Genomic DNA, 19,590 nt, shown 5'->3' on the forward strand with positions numbered 1-19,590 from the left:
TATAGGTTGAGGTCTGGGATGTTTGCATGGATGCCAGCTTCTTAATGAAAGCAGACAAGCTGAGCAATGAGGGAAGGGCTGAAACCTGTCCAGAATTTGGGGGTTGTGGGTGATGAGATCTCTTAGCCTTGTTCAGGGGTAGGTTTGTATTCCTTATAGTCCCGTACGGCCAGTTTTGCATCGGGCTATTTTGATAACCTTTTGGGCTGGGTGGGGGATAATGCAGTGCTCTGGTGTGAATCCCCACCATCAGCTATGGTCTGATGAGATTTGGAAGGGTCTGATGCAATGTCTGGTGAAAAAGAGGAGTATGGAGCAGAGAAAGGACTGCTAGAAAGTCTGTTCTGGCCTGCTGTGATGGTGATGATTGACCGATTAGGAAGGGTACCTGATGCTTCTCGGGGATCTATGTGGCTTGGGAGTTTAAATGCTCTTTGTCCCAGGCAGTGGTGCCATGGGTGAATGGCGCCAGCAAAGGGCAGTGTACAGGTCTAGGCAGATTTGTGATGTGCCATGGTGCTCTCTGCCGTATATGTAGTGGAAGTGTGGAAGTCTGCCCCTGCTAAGATGGCAGTTCATAATATTAAGTAGCCAAGCACCCAGGCATCCTTCCTCGAGGAAGTGGGATAGAAAATAACTGAGGCGGAAGTGATTAAATCGATAATAAACATGAGCAAAATATGAATGTTCTTTTAACCTTTAGAAGCAAATTGGCTTTATTGACCCAACTGCAATGGAAGTCCACTGGTGGAAAGACTCCTGCTTGTTCCAATTCTATTGTGCCTCCTTGACGGAAGATATTATTAAGCCTTATGTACCCTGTGTTGCCTATGGCTGCAGCAATAAAACATAGTTTTGGTACTATCTTTTTTTTTATTATTACTATGACTCCAAAGACAGCAGCAAAAGCGAATCGAAAACTAAGAGCTGTATATCCCTAAGCTACTCATTGGTACAAAACACAGTAGGAGGCAGAAGAAAACATTTACATAGATTTAAAATAAATAAATGGACATGTACACTAGTTTCGTGTGCAGTTAAATAAACCAAACCAATAGCCACATTGCAGTGTGATTTCAGTGAAGAATGTGCTTATATTTAGAATAAGAAAGCAGAAAGAAAGAAAGAAAGAAAGAAAGAAAGAAAGAAAGAAAGAAAGAAAGAAAGAAAGAAAGAAAGAAAGAAAGAAAGAAAGAAAGAAAGAAAGAAAATCTGCTAAACAATGGGTTTTAAACTTTAGTGTCACACAATTTACCATTAACAATGAATGCTGTGATTTGAATTTCCCCACTGAGAGGGAAGTAAAGAACTGGAATAAAGGAACTAAAAATGAAAGCTTATGACTGTAATACAGGAAGCCGTTATTATTATTACAATGACATGTAGCATTGCATCAATAGGGTTTTAGAATTCAATTATTCTTAACCATCCCAGGGTGCTTTTAATGTATAGAAGCAGCATGGGGAGATATGCTGAATGTACATTTACCATTAAATTGCTTCAAGAAGCCACACTTTACCTTAAAGCCTTTTGATGCAGCAATGTGTGCAGCAGTCCATCCTTCTTTGTCCACACAGTTAATTAGTTCCGAGGTAACAATGGGGTTTTCAGCTCTGCAAGAATTGAGTTCTAAATTTTTATTGTTGTAAAATTCAACATCAGTGTCATCATTGTAATTTAACGGGTCTTCATCAATGGAAGCTCCAAAGTACATAAGGAGTTGGAGGCATTCAATATTTCCAGCGTCTACAGCAACATGAATTGGTGTCCAGCCATTCTTGAAAATAAATGACAAAGATGTAATTTTAGGAAGATTTCGATCAAAATCAATAATACTGTACAATTTAAACTGTATAATGTACAATGTATGCTGTTCATTTAATTAACACTGTCGGGACATGATTTTAGTACTTCAATAGCAAATTTCATGTCTCAAATTTTATTCAAGCTCCTTACATCAAGACTTGCATTATAAAACAAAACTTTTGCTACAAAGAATCTATAAATGCATTTGTGTACACATACACACATGTGTGTGTGCGTGTGTGTGTGTGCGTGTGTGTGCGCGCGTGTATTGTGGAATATCCTTTCAATGTTAAAAACAATATCCATGTTATACATTAGCTTACTTTTTTTGTAATAGTTCGGTTAGCTTCAGATTCCAGCAAAAGTCTTACAATGTCAGAATTTCCATTTTCACAAGCAAGACATAATGGGGTCTGTCCTCCACCAGCATAATTGATATCAGCATTGAATGAAATCAAAATCTCTGCACAACTACAAAACAAAGCAAAACACTGACAGGATACTTTCTGCATTCATGTACCATTTTTTAAAAATGCAAAATGGTCAATGGCCTTTTTTAAATAAACACAAAAATAAAAACAGTGCGAAAATCCATTTAAAAATTAATATACTGTACTCCGTTGAAATTTTATTGTCCCCTTTACAATCAATAAGAAATCAAAATAAATATAAATATCAAAAATCAGTACATTACCCCTTTCAAACATATTAAGAAACGGACCGGCCAGCTTATATATAGCAATTCATTTAAAATTCCAAATGAATACAGGATATTGCCCAGTTTTGCCATTTATCTCAATTCAAAAGTCTCTCCTGTATATTGGTATCAGCAAACAAATTAAAAGACATGTGCCCATTTATTCTACCAAGATTTGAACTCATTAGGGTTATGCTCAAAAACAACAAATTAAGTTTTCGCTAATTAAAGTATGCCATTGCAGTTGGTCAGTAAAGCCAATTTGCTTCTAAAGGTTAAAAGAACATTCATATTTTGCTCATGTTTATTATCGATTTCATCAGGCAGTAATGTGTTTAAAAACAAAGGCTACACGATCAGTATATTATACTTCTAAAGTAAAGCTGAAACTGAAAAAGTGATAGAAATTTTTCTCTTTCCCCCAACCTCTAAAAAGATAGAACTGCCTGGTGCTGGTTAGAAAGGTTGACAACTCTCCAACGTAACTGCAACAAAATTACCAAGCACCTGATGGCAAGTGAAGTGGGGCAAACCCCTGCATGTTTATTGTGTCAAGTGATGTAACGTTTCGGGGGCAGGGTACACCTTCGTTTGACCAAGCTGCCCACCCCAAAAACGTTACATCACTTAAAGCAATAAACACGCAGGGGTTTGCCCCACTTCACTTGCCAGATTGCTAGATAACATTACATATTTGGTACTGGCATGTTAGGGCTATGGCCAATAAGGTGTTATGATTAGGTGCTACATGTAAAACCAATTAAAATGGCCCATATACATTTTTGCCCAAATGGGAAAATACACACTATTAATCACCATTTAACTTTTCAAGGTACTTAACATGAGAGAGAGAAGACACCACAACTTATACTCATATGACACTAAAACTTTAAAGTATCAAGGCTAACGTCAGACAGCACTTTCTTCGCCAAAGTCAAGGGTCTTTGACAAAATGTTGCTGAGAAAGCCTAAAATCCAATCTATTCAGCATATCTTGATACACCTGGTAATGTGGTACTTACTCTGAGTGTCCCTGAGAAGCTGCTGTGCATAAAGCTGTAAAGCCATTTGAAACAGCAGCATCCACTTGTGCTCCTGACATCAGCAGCAATTTTACACAGTCTACAAAAAAGAAAAAAAAAAAGAAAAAAGACATTTGACATTTGTAACATGTATGTAACATATGAGCATAATAATATAAATCCTAGCTGATGGGTTTACTCCTGCATGCCATGTGTGTGGGAATGCTAGTAGTTTGGCTTAAGCCTCCAAAAATTATCTGGTACCTACTATTCAGGACAATATTACCACCTTGCATATGAGGCATGGGGATCAATATTCGCCAAATAGGGTTCCTAAGCCAAAGTAAAGTCTTAAACTGGCCTCAAGTGCAGTGGATATTCAGATGGCCTATAAGTCAACTTATCCTGAGTTTGTAGACCTTGTGAAATAGCATTAGCATATATTGTTTCCTTATTTTGTATCTTCCATTGCAGTGTGAACATTACATTTGGGATTATTTGTAAAAAATATCATCTTTGCAAATACGAATGTAACAGCAATACAGCTGAATCAGGTTTGCTGTGGGAAGACCTGTCATGCTAATATACAAGCCCTACAATGATGAGCTTCAAAATGTTTCATAACTGTTCCTACGGAGGCTGACAGTTGACACTGCTAATACATGAATTGTTAATATCCCAGTGTTTGGCAACTTGCTCTAACCTGTGAACATTCTAATACACTGACTGACTACCAGCTGTTTTAGTTTTGGACACTACCATTTTCAGTAGATGAAAAAGCAGTTTATAGTAGGACTGACATGCAAATAATAAAGATAAACATTGGTTTCTTGTGTAAAAGCTCACCTGTATGTCCATTTGCAGCAGCAGAATACAAGGCAGAATGACCATCTTTAGATAAGTGATTAATATCCATTCCATCTTCATTAAGCAGCATTGACAATAAAGTGACATTTCCCTGGGCAGCAGCTTGGTGAAGAAGGGTTGACCTGTCTCCCAGGGGAACAGGACTACCACTTGTTAGCAAAGGAGTTAGGGAGGGAGACCAGCCTGTGAGTTGAAGCATAGGTAAGTAGAATAAAAGAATAAAACATGTTAATTGGAAACATTTAGTTTGCATTAACATTTAAAGGGGAAATTCACAAAAGGAGTCATTAGGAAGTTGAATGTTTCTTATGATGTTGAAGCAAACAAGGACACTGTTATCAGTCCTAAAGAAGACTATATTATTGTTTAAATTAAAAAAAACTAAATTATCTTCTGTCATTCTAGTAAAAAAAAAAGTCAGATTATGACAAACTCAAGAATAAAAAATAAAATGTTAAAAATGTTATAAACACATTATCCCATCCGATGTTTGGTTTTAAACTCTTTGGCTTGTTCATTACCTCTATAATACGGTTTGAAAGAATGTTCCCCCCAAAGTATTTTATGGACTATAAAAGGAGCAATTGTAATATATTCCTGATTTTTAAAACTCTAAATTTTGTGTTCACAAGTAAAATCTGGGTTGTACGCAAACAGGCAAGGAAAATTAAATATTTTATGGGGATTGCACTTATAATGAACGTACATGTGCTACCTTCACTACATCATTATGTAGGCTAAATGGAAGATTGAGAATTGACATGTATTACAGAAAAAAGGTGATAATTATCAGTCCTATTCTTTTGTATTAGTTGGTTACTCTATTAAATTAAATGTCTAAGTGAGAATTTGTTAATTACATGAAATTTGAATTTTTGAAAATCTGACATCTGAACATTGGTCAGTGTTTACGGTAAACTAATAAAGACTAAAGTCTAATCATTTTGCTGAACACAATTTTCTGTCTAATGGTATAAATATACCATTATGGTTTATGATATGTTTTGCTTCCCAGATATACAAAAAGGTTGTCCTTCGGTTCCTTATATCTCACATCTAACATTAAAGAAGTAATGGATATCCTGCAATCGAAGGACAATAAAAGGCAGTGCTTTTTTCACTTGATATTTGAAGTTAGGCTGAATGTCCATCAATTACATATTAAAGGCACTCATTCTATGTCCTAGTTCCTTACATGGACAGTGAACTATTCAGTGAATTGTCAATTAACAGCAGGGGTGAAAACATACACATGGGGGGAGAGAGAGACACATTATATTCATAAATCTTAAAGCAAAAGGTTTTTCTAATTCCCATAAAATAGATTTGGTTTATCAGTGTGCCACCCACCAACCTAATTTTTTTTCTGGCTGTATACAACTCATTGTGTTTGACAGTTGGCCATTCCAAATAGCGGACTCATACTGGAAGTAGTTGGTTAGACCAGGTTAAATCAGTCATTTATTCTCAGTATGAGTAAATAGTTAGTAACAGGTAAAAATATTTATGTGTGTTTTTCTTTTATGCATTTATACTGCATACAGTTCCAAATCCAGTCAGGCTGTATGAATCCATTCTAAGTGATCTCTTCAGCACACCACTATATGGCTGTTGGCACACTGTGCATTTCATCCCAGTGGATTAAAGCCAGTGGAAAATAACTACACACAGCTTTCTGGGGTTACTATATAGACACTGCACAATGCCCCATCGCAAAGCCGTCACCCTAGACATGGACCCTTGGGTGCCTATAAAAGAAATATATTCAAGTGAATATAACAAATAAAAAAACAAATACAAAAAGTATTGTAGAAGTGATACCTATATTGACTAACAATAAAAATATAGGCATCACTTCTACAATACCTTTTGTATTTGTTTGTTTTTTTATTTGTTTTTTTTGCTACCACAGTTTTTGTTTCATTCAAGTGAAAGGGAGTCACAGGAGGCAGGCTCACAGCAGGTCTTGAAATGTTAATAATCCTACACAACACAAGCTACAGTAAATCTATGTTGACTTATATAGCCTCACTGTCTTTGGGATGGTTGAGATGCCTCAAGGAATTACAGAATTCTGTGAATCACAGAACAAAGTCAGCCCATTCTGTACAAAAAAAATCTGTCAAGGAGGTAACTGTATGTATTAATCACGCATAAAATAAAAACACAGATGCTAAAGTGAGAAAGTACTACAAAATTCAATTAATTTCATATAAAGGTTGATGTGGTAAAATATATTCACATACAAAAAAAAGATCCTCCTTAAACAATACATACATATAATATATAATACATATTCATATATACATACATACATACATACATAAACTGAAGATGTACCCCAAATTCTTCATAAAAAGATAATTGCTTACCAGGTATCAACAGTTTCCCATTAAACATAAGAGTATGAAACTGATGTAATTAATTTAAGAAGCAAAGGAAAGATGTTTAATAAAAAAAAGCCAATAAGTGAAACATATACAGAGCTCCAAAGAACATGCAGCAATGAAGAGCACAAGTATAGAAAATCAGCTTCTGGCACCAGCTTCAGAATGTGGAGATGGTTAATTTAATAGCCAAGATCAAAATTTAAAATCATTTACCCCTCTTCCAAACCAATCACAATCAAGTGACAAGTTCTCAGATTTAAGGTGAAATGAAGGTAGTGATATCAAGATCTGAGGAAAAAATAATTGCAGTTGTACACGAAAGGTTTCATGGGGTATGAAAATCTATGAGCTTAAAATTAACCAAAAAATAAATTAAATAAAATGCTTCATGCTTCAAATAATATGAATGATATATTTTTAAGCAAAGTATATAAAAAGATCACTAATTATTTAGCTATCTTGCAGCCATAGTATAGAACTGAATTGAGCAAAAACAAAAATGCAATTAATTGGTCGCCAAAAAACTATTAGTTCTAGTTTATATTCGGAATTAAGACACAAATCTCCAAAGAGTGTCCCCATAAACCATTTCTGTCAGCATGCCATAAAGAAAATGGTTGCAGTTACTGACCTAACTTATATCAAGGCAAACTCTTGAGTTTTTTTATGTGAAGCAAGGCCTCCTAATTGGCAGAATGTTCTGCTTTTTTCAAAACTGCCTGTACAAGTGCAGAGCATAGTAAGCCAAGACTGTTTGATGGGAAATGGCAAATCTAGAAACAAGAAGAAAAGGCAACTTTAGTCCAAATACATGTGGATTTAGATGATATAAGCAGAAACATAACTTAGTGCCAATCCAAGTTCAGCATGATCTGCCAATACACGTCATTTGTTTGATATTTGTTAAAGTCTAGTTGTATTGTGGCGTGAACTCTCTTTACATTTCATGCTACGGAAACCCCCCACCACCACTGCTGAACACCCTCAATCATATGCGCTTCTTTGGGACTTTCATTCTACCCCTCTTAACCCTAATTATATTCTACTATTGTATAGGTCACCGTTCATCATCCCTTGCTAGGAATACTTTAAAGGGATTCTGTAATGATTTTTATGGTTTACATTTTATTTCAAAATTACACTATTTACATTGCAAGTAATTCACTCTACCATCTAAAATTTTATTCTTGAACCAACAAATGTATTTTTTGTAGCTGTAATATTTGTGCGGAGGCAGCCATCTCAGTGCATTGTGCCTAATTCTGAGCTTTGAGAAGGAGCCAGCACTTCAGAGTGTAACTGCTTTGAGAGAGCTATTGTTCTCCCCTTCCAGTTGCATTTAACCACAACCTAGGTTGTGGTGCTATTCTCATGTCTAGGGATGCAATGTAACTTTAGCAATGCAAACAAGTTGTCTAATTCTGAGCAGTGTCATTCTGTGGCTACTAAAGCAAATAAAGTTAGTCTTGCATAAAAAAGGGCATTAACTCAAGGGATGAAAACATAATTATGCCTCTTTATAGGTCCCTGGTTAGGCCTCATCTGGAGTATGCAGTGAAGTTTTGGCCAGACCTTAAGAGGGATATAAATGAGCTGGAAAGAGTGCAGAGACGTGCAACTAAATTGGTTAGAGGGATGGAAGACTTAAATTCTTAGGGTAGACTGTCAAGGTTAGGGTTGTTTTCTCTGGAAAAAAGGCGCTTGTGAGTGCACATGATTACACTTTACAAGTACATTAGAGGACATTATAGACAAATAGCAGGGGACCTTTTTACCCATAAAGTGGATCACCATACCAGAGGCCACCCCTTTAGACTAGAAGAAAAGAACTTTCATTTGAAGCAATGTAGGTGGTTCTTCACAGTCAGGACAGTGAGGTTGTGGAATGCACTGCCGGGTGATGTTGTGATGGCTGATTCAGTTAATGCCTTTTAGAATGGCTTGGATGATTTTTTGGACAGACATAATATCAAAGGCTGTTGTGATACTAAGCTCTATAGTTAGTATAGGTATGGGTATATAGAATTTAATTAAAAGTAGGGAGGGGTGTGTGTATGGATGCTGGGTTTTCATTTGGAGGGGTTGAACTTGATGGACTGTCTTTTTTCAACCCAATTTAACTATGTAACTATGTAAGAAATCCTTCAGCAGAGGTGTCAGTTAGCGGCTATCTGGTCAGCTGCCCATTGTTTTGTTGATAGGCTGCTGGGGAGGGAAGGGAGAGGGGTGATATCACTCCAACTTGCAGTGTAGCAGTAAAGACTGAAGTTTATCAGAGCACATCTCACATGACCGGAGGGCACCTGGGAAACTGACAATATATCTAGCCCCATGCCAAATTTCAAAATTAAATATAAAAATATTTAAAAAAAAAAAAAAATGGATTTCAGTGCATAATTCTGTAGGAGCAGCACTATTTACGAATACATACAAAAAAAAAACAAAAAAACAGGTTTTCCAATGACCGTATCCCTTTAAGGTTCTATCCTGGGCTAACAACTATTTTCAGCAACTTGGAGAAAAATATTTTACACGGTTCAAAAACTTCTGTATGCCAACAAAAACCCAAAGATATTATAAATCGACTTAATCACCAGTTTGCTCAAACAAATTATTCTTTATCCGTATTTGTAAACAATTATTTCTCAAAGACATTTAAGCACAGGAACACCAAAACCTGTTGCCTTGTTGACACGAAAGGTACGCATTCTTATGCTAATCACATTTAGAAAAAGATCCAGGTAAGTCCACTCTACCCAACATTTGCCAAATGTGTATATTACCGAAAAATACTACTAAATATCTGCTGCATTCTTTCACAGAGGTTTGCCTCAGCTATTTCATACTAACTGTTTCCCGTTTTGTGAAAAGACTTGTCTCATAGCACCTCTATGCATCTTGCCATACTTCCCATGCTGTTCCCTTTTGTCACGTCTTATGCTAAAAAAGCCCATAATAACCTGAAGAAGCAATAATATTCCCCACATTTTATTGTATCCTAAAATAATTAGTACAATGAGACAGAAACCCCTGCCACATTTTATTGTATAAGAAAATCCTCTATTTCTAGCATGTTTTGCTGTTCCTTAATAATAATAATAATAATAATAATAATAATAATAATAATAATAATAATGTAATCTAACCAATCATAAATCCTTACCCTTCTTATGGCAAAACAACTGTATTGAGTTTTTTCAGTGTATAGGAGTTAGGAGTATGATTGAAAATTCAGTAAAAACAGCCAGCAAAACCAAGATAACATACTTATAGATATACTTCCAGACCTGATCTCTTAATTCCACCAATCTTCTTTAAAAATATCTTATCCTACCCCTGGCTCCAAGGCTTTTGCCTCCAAAGGAAGACACCTAGTACAGGCATAAGCAGGCGGATAATACAATACGGACTATGCCCACTTGCCCATATATGGGTTTAAAACAATGTCCTTTGAAATAAATATTCGATAGGGGCTTTTTCAGCTATGGCATGGGCACCAGAAGATAATGCCAGTCCAGCTGAGGACAACATCAGGCACCACAACCAAAAGCATGGTCCAGCCTGATCTGTGCACTATGAAAGTAACCAAATTGACAAGATCTACTAAATTGATGACTATGACAGACTATTTGATATTCCTAAGTTTGGCCAAGTTATGAAAACACAAAGAACCTCAATAACTCCAAGTCTTCAATGTAAAGCAAATGATCAAAATTTAAGAAGAAACCTGTTAATATTTATTTAATTTTGTATGCTCTTTGCTTTATAAATGTAATTTTTACTCCTTAAGCTATGCCCCTCAAAATTACTTTACGTTGTTGTTTTCGAATTTTGAGTGGCAGGTTTTTTTTAAATTCTACTCTGGTGATCATTCATAGTTGATATGAAAACAAATCCCTGTTCTAAAATTAAGAAAATAGTATATAATGTATAAAAGTCAAATTAAATAAAGATTATCATACCCCATGTGTGAAAGGAAAACAAGTGTGCAGTGAAGAGATTTCTTTAGAAAGCAAGATAAGGGATACATATTCTACTATCTACATCTGACAGAGAAAGCAATTTTAAAAACTTCTGTAAAACCAATATCCCATTACCTGATGCTGTTACCAGGAGGCTGTCTGAATCACATGGTTTACAGGATGAGGCACTAACAGGGTTTATGAAGGAATTATAGGCAATGGTTGTGGGAATGACAAGGGAACGATCTGAACATGCAGGTTGTTTCCATCCATGGGACTGGGAAGGCCAAGCACCCACCTGTGATGTGCCTATGGCTGGTATGACACAGCCTGCAGATGCCACAGGTATATCTATAGTTGGTTTTGGTGGCAGCTGAGGCGAGGAAGATTTAGATACACCTTCCTCATTTAAAACCCTGATTCCATGTGTTGAACAGGAGGGAGCAGATGTTATGGGCTTGTTCTCACTTTTTCCTACTACACTTGGGGGTGCCTTTAGTGGAGGGTGAGGAGTAGGTGGAGTTTGGGACAGTCCTGGCTTTTTTGGAGGAATGGGTGGTGGGTTCCCTCTGTCCACTCTTGACACTGTAGTGGCTTTCAGTGCAAGAGAAGGATGGCCTGTTCGTCCAGCCACAGGAGGATAAGTACCAGTTTCCATAGGATGCGCAAACCCAGGTCTCAATTGTGTGCTTCCCTGAGGACCTGTAAATCTGGAAAGGACTTGGGTTACAGTATTTCTTGCCATTTGCTTTGCAACTAAATTTTCACGGCTGTTAGGTGATAATTCCCTTGACTGAGTTGTGTTTCCATTTTGGTCATGTTCATTAGCATTAGCCTGGAACTTAAATTTTGCAGCCTGAATTCGAGGACTAAGACCTGAATTTGTTGTAGTGCTGGTACATTGCGAATGTAAACTCTGCATAGACTGAGACAAATAACTTGGAGAAGCAGGAGAGGTGCAAAATGAATTATTTGGATAAACAGAAGTACTGCTTGTTGGATCTTGCGATGACCCATTTTCTTCTGTCCTTGGAGTTACTCCATGGTTTGAAGGAAGACCAATCAACGAATCATTAAGTGGGGTTTGCTTTTCTGAACCTGGCTTTAATAATGCTGAATTTGTGCAAATATGTATTTTTGTGTTACCAGCTACAACATGATTTACTATGGATGGTCTGGCTGGTGTGGTTAAAGAAGACTTTTTCAGACTTTCAGAGCTATTGTCTACATGTAAAATATTTGCCTGGCAAGAAACAGACCTTGAACCTGCTCCTGTAGGAATGGTGTGCTTGTCTTTGCTTTTCCGAAGAAGGGCTTGGTTTACTTTGTTATCCTCTTTTGACATCTTTAATTGTTCAATTGTTTTTTTCATTTTATCAATTTCATCTTGTAACTCTTTGGTACGTGCTTCCTCTTGACAAAGCTTGGCATTAAGTTGTTCTCTTTCTGTGTCAAACTCTGAAATCTGTTTTTTAATCTGATCCTCCATCTGTGCTTCCATTTGTGATCGAAGCTGTTTTTCTGCAGCCAAAGCTTCTTCTAATTCAGCACCCTTTTTCTTTTCTGCTTCTAGTTTTGACATTACATTTTCAAGCTTCTGAGCTTCCTCCACTATTTTACCAGACAAAAGTTTGCATTCCTTAACCAGGATGAGAACTACATGCTTATTTTTAGCTCGTTCTTCTTCAAGTCGAGCCATTAGCTTTTTGTGCTCTTGCTCTACATGTTGTAGACGAGTATTTTCAGACTCCAGCTGTGTAAAAAGAAAAATTTACATAGTTCATGTTATCATATGGAATACAATATGGACTGTAGCAAATAAAAATAACATTTATTCTACTACTTCTACACACCTACCAGTTGTGATTTCACATGAAGCATCAGATAAATGATTGTGTTTGTATAATGGAACTTTGAGGCAAATCAGTCAGCAAAAATAATTCTAAAGACTCAAGGTAGAAGAGTTAAAACACAAAGCAAAGTTTTTTTGCTCAGACAAATGGATAGTAAAATAAGGGCCAATAGTGTTAAGAATAAAATGCATTTACACAAATGTTTTACAACAGATTTTACATAAATCTGCTCTAAAATGTTGTCCTTTGGATTGTCACACCTTAAAAAAAAAAAAATGTATGTGACATGTGCAATGTTTTTCTATAATATGATGCTGTAGTTTTGCACAGCCAAATTCACAGTACAGTGTTATTTTGTGGGAAAAAAAGCTAATGTAAGCTATTTTAAAGGATATACTGTATATATCACAAATTCAGTGGTTTAGTAGAGTTTTAGTAGAGTTTCAAAAACTTGAATTTTCAAGATTTAGTAATCGCAAAAAACTGTAAAAGCTGGTAGTTAATGTAGAATTCAATGGAAGGTCAATGGCCTAGGCAAATGTTAGTGTTTTCTTTCATTTGAGTTTTTCACATTTTTTCAGAGTTGACAGAACGATTGAAAATGACAAAATTGCTGTATTTGAGGCTTTTTATTATTTTTAATAATTTACATTTTTTTTGATCCAGGTTGTATTTAATAAATAGGCACACAAGAGTTTTTGTTTTGTTTTTTAATTTCAAAAAAATGTACAAATTCAAATTTTAATTAATAGGCCCCTTGTCTTGAAGTTTTTCTTACTGAAAAAGTTATGTTTGCTACAAAAGATTGACACCTTCAAGCACTTCTTAAAAGTGGGCAATGCGCAGTGAAAATTTGCAGTGCACAATGGAAATTCGCAATGTAATAACAGTTTAAAGAAGAGTATTACATTGCAAAATGCGAATTTTAATTCTTATTTGTGCAAATTGTTTTGCTCTTTGCAACTTTGATTACATTCCCCCAATAATCTTTTAAGGTGAATATCAGCCAGATCTGACATTAAATGTGATTTTTACATGGAACTTATGCAATTTCTATTGAAAATCTAGTGCCCAGGGGCAATTACATATGACATTGAATGCATTGATCTGTAATGAATGCTTATATGCTTTCTACTGGTTAATAACGCTCTCTGCACCAGTATGAAGTAAACAAATGCAGCTTTAGCATGAAATGATCTGCCCCTTGGTATGACCAGGTCAATAAATCCTATAGATTAACATCCCTTCCATTCTAAAAACTGGAACTAATTAAAATGAATGGCATTTTACAAATACTATTTTAAACCAAAATCAAATCCATCAATTCTTGAGTAAAATATAATCTTAAATATAAGGTTATATTAATAAAAAATACAAAACTAGCTCACACAGATCGCCATTTTACTAATGGAATGTTTCCTTGGTAGCTTGAATTTAATCTCACTGCTCTACAGTGGGCTTATTTCTGAATGCAAGTACAAATGGGCTTATTTCTGAATGCAAGTACAAATGGTTTAAATTAAATTGAGTGTAATTAGCAGATTTAGCATTTCAAAAAGGTACTGCTCCCATATCCGCTCTTTACAACTCATGTGTGGTGTCAATGCACCCATTCAGCCTGCTCCGATAAACTTTTATGTGTGCAAGTGCAAAGTACAGAGCATAATGTAAGCAAGAGAACCCTGGAAAGAACAGCTACCTTGAACAGCTAGTCATTACAGAGTTCCCTGTACTTACACGTGCAACTGGCTTGCATCCAGAGAATCACACATTAAAGATGTTACTAAATGGGCAATATGCACTCTTATCAACAGAGAGTTCACCGAAAAAGAACTTCTGTTGAACATATTTGTTGCCTTAAAATGCAAACTGACAATTTGAAGCTAAAATGTTTAGTCACTGCAAGGTAGATAATTCGATTACCAGTATACAAAAAACCCTTAGCTTTCCCCTTGGTTTTCTTAGTAAGAGTATATTTTGATTATGATTCTATTATGATTACCTGTGGACTGGCAATTTAATCATCTACCTCACAAGGATCAAAAATGGAGTAGCTTCCCTTTTTGCCCTGTTTAGCTGAAGAAATAGAAAAAAAAATTTTAGGCAAAAGTCAGATTCATTAAACTCATGTTCAACAGAGGGAATACAGCTCTTTAAACAAGGTTTGCAGGAAGCCATGTAATTTGCAAACCAATGCAATAAGAAGAACTTGTGCTGCAATTTATGTTCAATTCACCAATGAATTCTGAGAAAGATTGCTGCATTCTGTAAAAAATGTGCAGATCTACATCTGCTCGACATTTCAAGGTTGGTTTGTGCGAAGCATTTTCACAGCCTTGATGCCTCTCAGAACACTCCTAATCTTCAAAACAGCAGTGAAGGCTTGCTGGCCAAAATACTTCATCATTTGTCACAATGACATTTAATTCTCTTGGCTTTCAAGCTGTTAATTAGATCCCCACCCCCAAGAAATCTGAAAACAGAAGCTACTGTAATTGACATGACATTTGTTTGCTGGCTCTTCCAAACAAAGGAGAGACTCAAGCTGCTTAGAACTAACATTACTGTATCATGCACATTTCAGCTAGAATATTAATTTTAGGGCCCCCAATATATCCAGAAGTCATATTGCTCATTAATTAGGGCCTCATGGGGCCCTATACCTCCTGGGACCCTCTGCAGCTTCAGGGTCTGCTTCCTCTGTAGTTATGCCCCTGGTTGCTCTAGGAATATTCTTGGACAGACATAACTCACTGTAATCAGAAAAATATGTTTGTGCGCACCATGGATATGTCCTTGGCTGTTTGCTTAGCCCGATAAAAAGGAGGCCATTTACGTATATAATCCATGAAGACTTGTTCTCAGAACTATGGCTTGCAACATATAAAAGCAACCTTCCCTTAGGATCTCTATGGTCTTTACTGCTTCAAAAGTGAACTGCAATTTTCATGGCAAAGTAATTTTTTACCAAACAGCGTATTCTAGCTTTCAGGTGATTGCCATTCAAAGTGAAAGGGAGGCAATACTAAGCATGTTCACTCCTGCCCATGGTGCTACAAATGTCCTGGACAGCAAAATACTTGAAATAACCATAGGTGACTTTACCCTTGAATACTGTGGGACAATTCATCTGATCTCAGGTTAATAGTACTGTTAATCACTAATCTGGTGCCATTTTTATTTTGAACACCTGAAATGATATACTTCATTTACCCCAATTGTATTAGTTGAACAGGAAGCATGAATCACAGACTATAAAATATTTAAGAAATGTTAGCATTCTTGTGTAACCTGCAATCATTTAAACAAGTGCAGTATTGTATGTCGATTTAGGTGAATGAAAGCAGAGTTGAAAGAATGCTGTGCTGTACTCCCTCTGGCCTGAGGATTGAATTTCGTTGTGCAATTGTGCATCTGAAACTAAATGTGACCCACAGAGCTATTGTTAGTCCTTTTGCATCGTAATGCATGATCTCATCCAACCTTTACATGCTGTTGCCCTCGCTATTCTACCTTCCTGCACAGTGTAGTAACCAAAACTTTTATTCCTACTTTGCAGCATGTTACACTTATATTTAGAATGTATTAATAGGCATTAGGAAAATAAGTGGAAATCTAACTGCAAAACTTAATGGTGTAGAGGAAATTTACATCTGAGAAACATGCTTTCTGCATCCAGGTACTACCAGGGCTGGATTTCAAGATACTTATGCCCCTAGGCCCACCACTGCTCGCACCCGACTCCCTTGATTGCATCCACCCTCGCACTCTACTCCCCCGCACTGGCAGCCTCCCCTGCTTCCCCACCACTGCTCCAGCCTCATTGCTACTACCCTTGCAGCAACCGGTTTTCCCCAATGGCACTGCTACTTTGCACAATCTTCACCCGCTAGCTCTGCTAATTTGACTCTTGATGCGGCCAACGGGCGAATTGCTACCCCCCAATTTTTGCCACCGTAGGCCCGGGCTTTTATGGCCTGCCCACAAATCTGGGCTGGGTACTACGCTTTACATTTTTGTTTAATGTAGATAAAAGTAGACCTCAGGCATATTCAGAAAGTATAGTCTAAATAGACAGACATTGGCAATTCATTTTACCAGTTAAGACACATGTATCAAGTTCAATTTTCTTAACAAGTAAAAAGAATAAGATATATAAAAGTTACTCACTACTTCCAGTTTCCAATTGTATCTGCATGACAGATATCATTTGCATTTTAGAATCCTCCATGGCAGGATTTAAATCAAAATTAATAAAATATCTGTTTAAAGTTCGGGCTCCTCTGAATACATTTGAGAAGTAACTACATATATACATACATCCATATAAACACACTGTGCTTTTTATAAAGCAATACATAATATACATAGACTGTAATATATATTCTCACACTTAATATGTTTAGGAAGCGAAGCTTTAAAAATCTATAGGATGCACAGCCTCACTACAAAGTTATTGTGATATGAAGGTTTTACAGTCAAAAGTAGTACTATCCATCTTTCACTGTGTGGTTGGCTGATGTTGTAATGCACCACATGTTCAGAGGTTGCATGTACTAAAAATAATATGTTCTGATTTTTATTGGCTTTTATTTACTTAGCTTTTTATTTACATAGCTTTAACTCATTTGCACAGCTCTTTACAGAAATTGTTCAGTCCCTGACACAGTGGAGCTTACCATCTAAGATCTTGATCACGTTCACATAATACTCTAGGGTCAATTTTGTCAGGAACAAAGTTAAGTTGGCCATACATGGGCAGATAAAAGCTGCAATTTATTGGCCCATATATGGGGCCCTCTGATGGGCTTCCAAGACAAGTTAAAAAATCCCATTGGAGTGATGACCACATCTGCTCATTAATGCGGTCCTCGCTCTGACCACCTTACATTGGCAAGATTCAACCAATCAGATCAAAAATATGCAAATGAAGCAGAAGAGAGAAGGCATGCGCAGTGAAAACATCCAAACATTTTACTTTTTGAGAATTACACAAGATTAAGAAACTCAACGATTTTCAAGTGTAACTCAAGTGTAGCTTTGACTAGGTATCGCAGGTAAATTCTTTTATAGCATTTGTCCCAATCTGTCATGTGTAAACCTGCTTGGGTTGCCCCCCCAAAGGGTGCATGAATGTTTAAACCCTGTCAGTATGAGCGTGAGTGAGTGAGAGATGTTATCGAGTGACTGGATATGTTGCAGCAGATTTATTTAGTCATCACCTTTTCTAGACATCATGCACATTTTCCTTTAGATTAAAGTGTGTCTGCATATCAGCATCAGCAAGTGTCACTAACTATAGTGCAAGTTTCCTTAAAGGGGGCTGACTGGAAAAAAATTACACATCCATTGAATCAGCAAGCAAGGAAGGGGCAAAGCAAAAACAGAATGGGAGAGAAACCTCAGACTACAGAAAAGAAAAGCTTGAATGAAAAGAAATGAAGGGGTAAGCAGATCGGGGTGAAAAGAAGAGGAGAGAAAGAGGAAGGACAAAAAGAGGATGGGGAAAGAAAGGGGAGCAAAAAGGACAGTACATTTAAAGGAAAACTATACCCCCCAAACAATGTAGGTCTCTATTAAAAGATACTGAGTAAAACAGCTCATGTGTAAAACCCTGCTTCATGTAAATGAACCATTATCATAATAATATACTTTTTTAGTAGTATGTGCCATAGGGTAATCATAAATAGAAAATTGCCATTTTAAAAAATAAGGGCCGCCCCCAGAGATCGTAAGATTCACTGTGCACACATACACACCACATGTAAGGTCACATGAGCCAATTAACAGACAGAGTTCTGCCTTTTGCTTCCTCACTTCTTCCTGTTACAGTTAGTGCTGTAGTATTTCTGGTCAGGTGATCTCTGAGGCAGCACAGATAGAGTCACGAAATGGTGGTTCAAGGCAAGAGATGTAAAAGGGCAATATTTATGTAAAAATATATTCCAGTTTGGTAAGATTCTTTAATATGTCATTCAATTTGATATAAACTATCTGTTGCTTAAGTATTCATTTTGGGGGTATAGTTTTCCTTTAAGGAGAAGTAAAAAGGGGCAGAAGGCAGTGAAGTAAGTGAACAATTCAAAATGGAATGCCAAAGTCAAAGAGACATAGTAAATTATACTCTATTAATAAGGCCTACAGCTTAATCCATTGATCCAGTGCTGCATTAATTTAGTAACTATCAGTAGATGATATTCCTTTCACTATCCTGTTCTGAGAGTCCATGTCAGTTTGCACTGCTATTGCACCAGTGAGAACTAGACTTGAAAAGTGGAGCCATTTCTATACACAGAGCATGAACATTCCTATATAGCTGAAAGTCCGCATGTTAAATATTAAATTGGGAGGCTAAATGTCCTGTCTATTTACTTAATAATTTGAGGTTTCAACTCATTTATATTTATTTGTTAAAATCCCACATGGTTATTATTAATTCTAATTAATTCTGTTCAGTAGGAAATCTCTGAAGGTTGCCAGAAGTAATTAGTTCTGTCCAAAACAAATGTTTTCAAACATGCAGGAATCTGAACAGAAGAAAGCTGCAAACTATAGAAAGAATAGTTTACACAATGAATATTTAACATGTGACTGGTAAAAGATGTATTGTGACCTTCAAAAAAAATCATACAATCTTCATTTGCCTTTCAGAGGGAAATGTAAATATGGCAGGAGCATTTTCTTCATGTACCCCATACACCTATGCTTGCCAACTGAATACTGGTGGTTACATACCTTCTTTTGTCTTCTTTCTGCTGCAGCCAGTTGTGCTGACATTCTTTCCTGCATTTTCCTGCAGTGAGACATAACAGCCTCCAAAATGGTGAGCGGATTGCTACAGATCGGTTTCTTTTCTTTAACAACCATGCCTGTTTCAAAGTCTCTTTGTAGAGCCAAGAAGGGATCCCCAAGATTAAATCTGCCATATCTTTCTTGTACAAAAACTTCTTTTCTTCGTGCCTACCAAAGTTAAGCAATTTGTTTTCATTTTAG

General features: G+C 36.5%; 1 protein-coding gene across 2 annotated transcripts in view; it reads right to left on the minus strand.

Annotated features, from left to right (window-relative positions):
* The window catches only part of cttnbp2.L (cortactin binding protein 2 L homeolog), a 74,463-nt gene that overhangs the window by 25,025 nt on the left and 29,848 nt on the right, over positions 1-19,590 (minus strand). For both annotated transcript variants that reach the window (XM_018252564.2, XM_018252563.2), the window contains exons 3-8: positions 19,333-19,557; positions 10,880-12,497; positions 4,372-4,575; positions 3,526-3,625; positions 2,130-2,277; positions 1,520-1,777 (exon numbers count right to left, since the gene is read on the minus strand). In XM_018252564.2, the coding sequence (XP_018108053.1) occupies positions 1,520-1,777; positions 2,130-2,277; positions 3,526-3,625; positions 4,372-4,575; positions 10,880-12,497; positions 19,333-19,557 (2,553 nt within the window). The remainder of the gene's footprint in view (positions 1-1,519; positions 1,778-2,129; positions 2,278-3,525; positions 3,626-4,371; positions 4,576-10,879; positions 12,498-19,332; positions 19,558-19,590) is intronic.

The sequence above is a fragment of the Xenopus laevis genome, chromosome 3L (assembly GCF_017654675.1).
Source record: "Xenopus laevis strain J_2021 chromosome 3L, Xenopus_laevis_v10.1, whole genome shotgun sequence".
Classification (NCBI taxonomy): Eukaryota; Metazoa; Chordata; class Amphibia; order Anura; family Pipidae; genus Xenopus; species Xenopus laevis.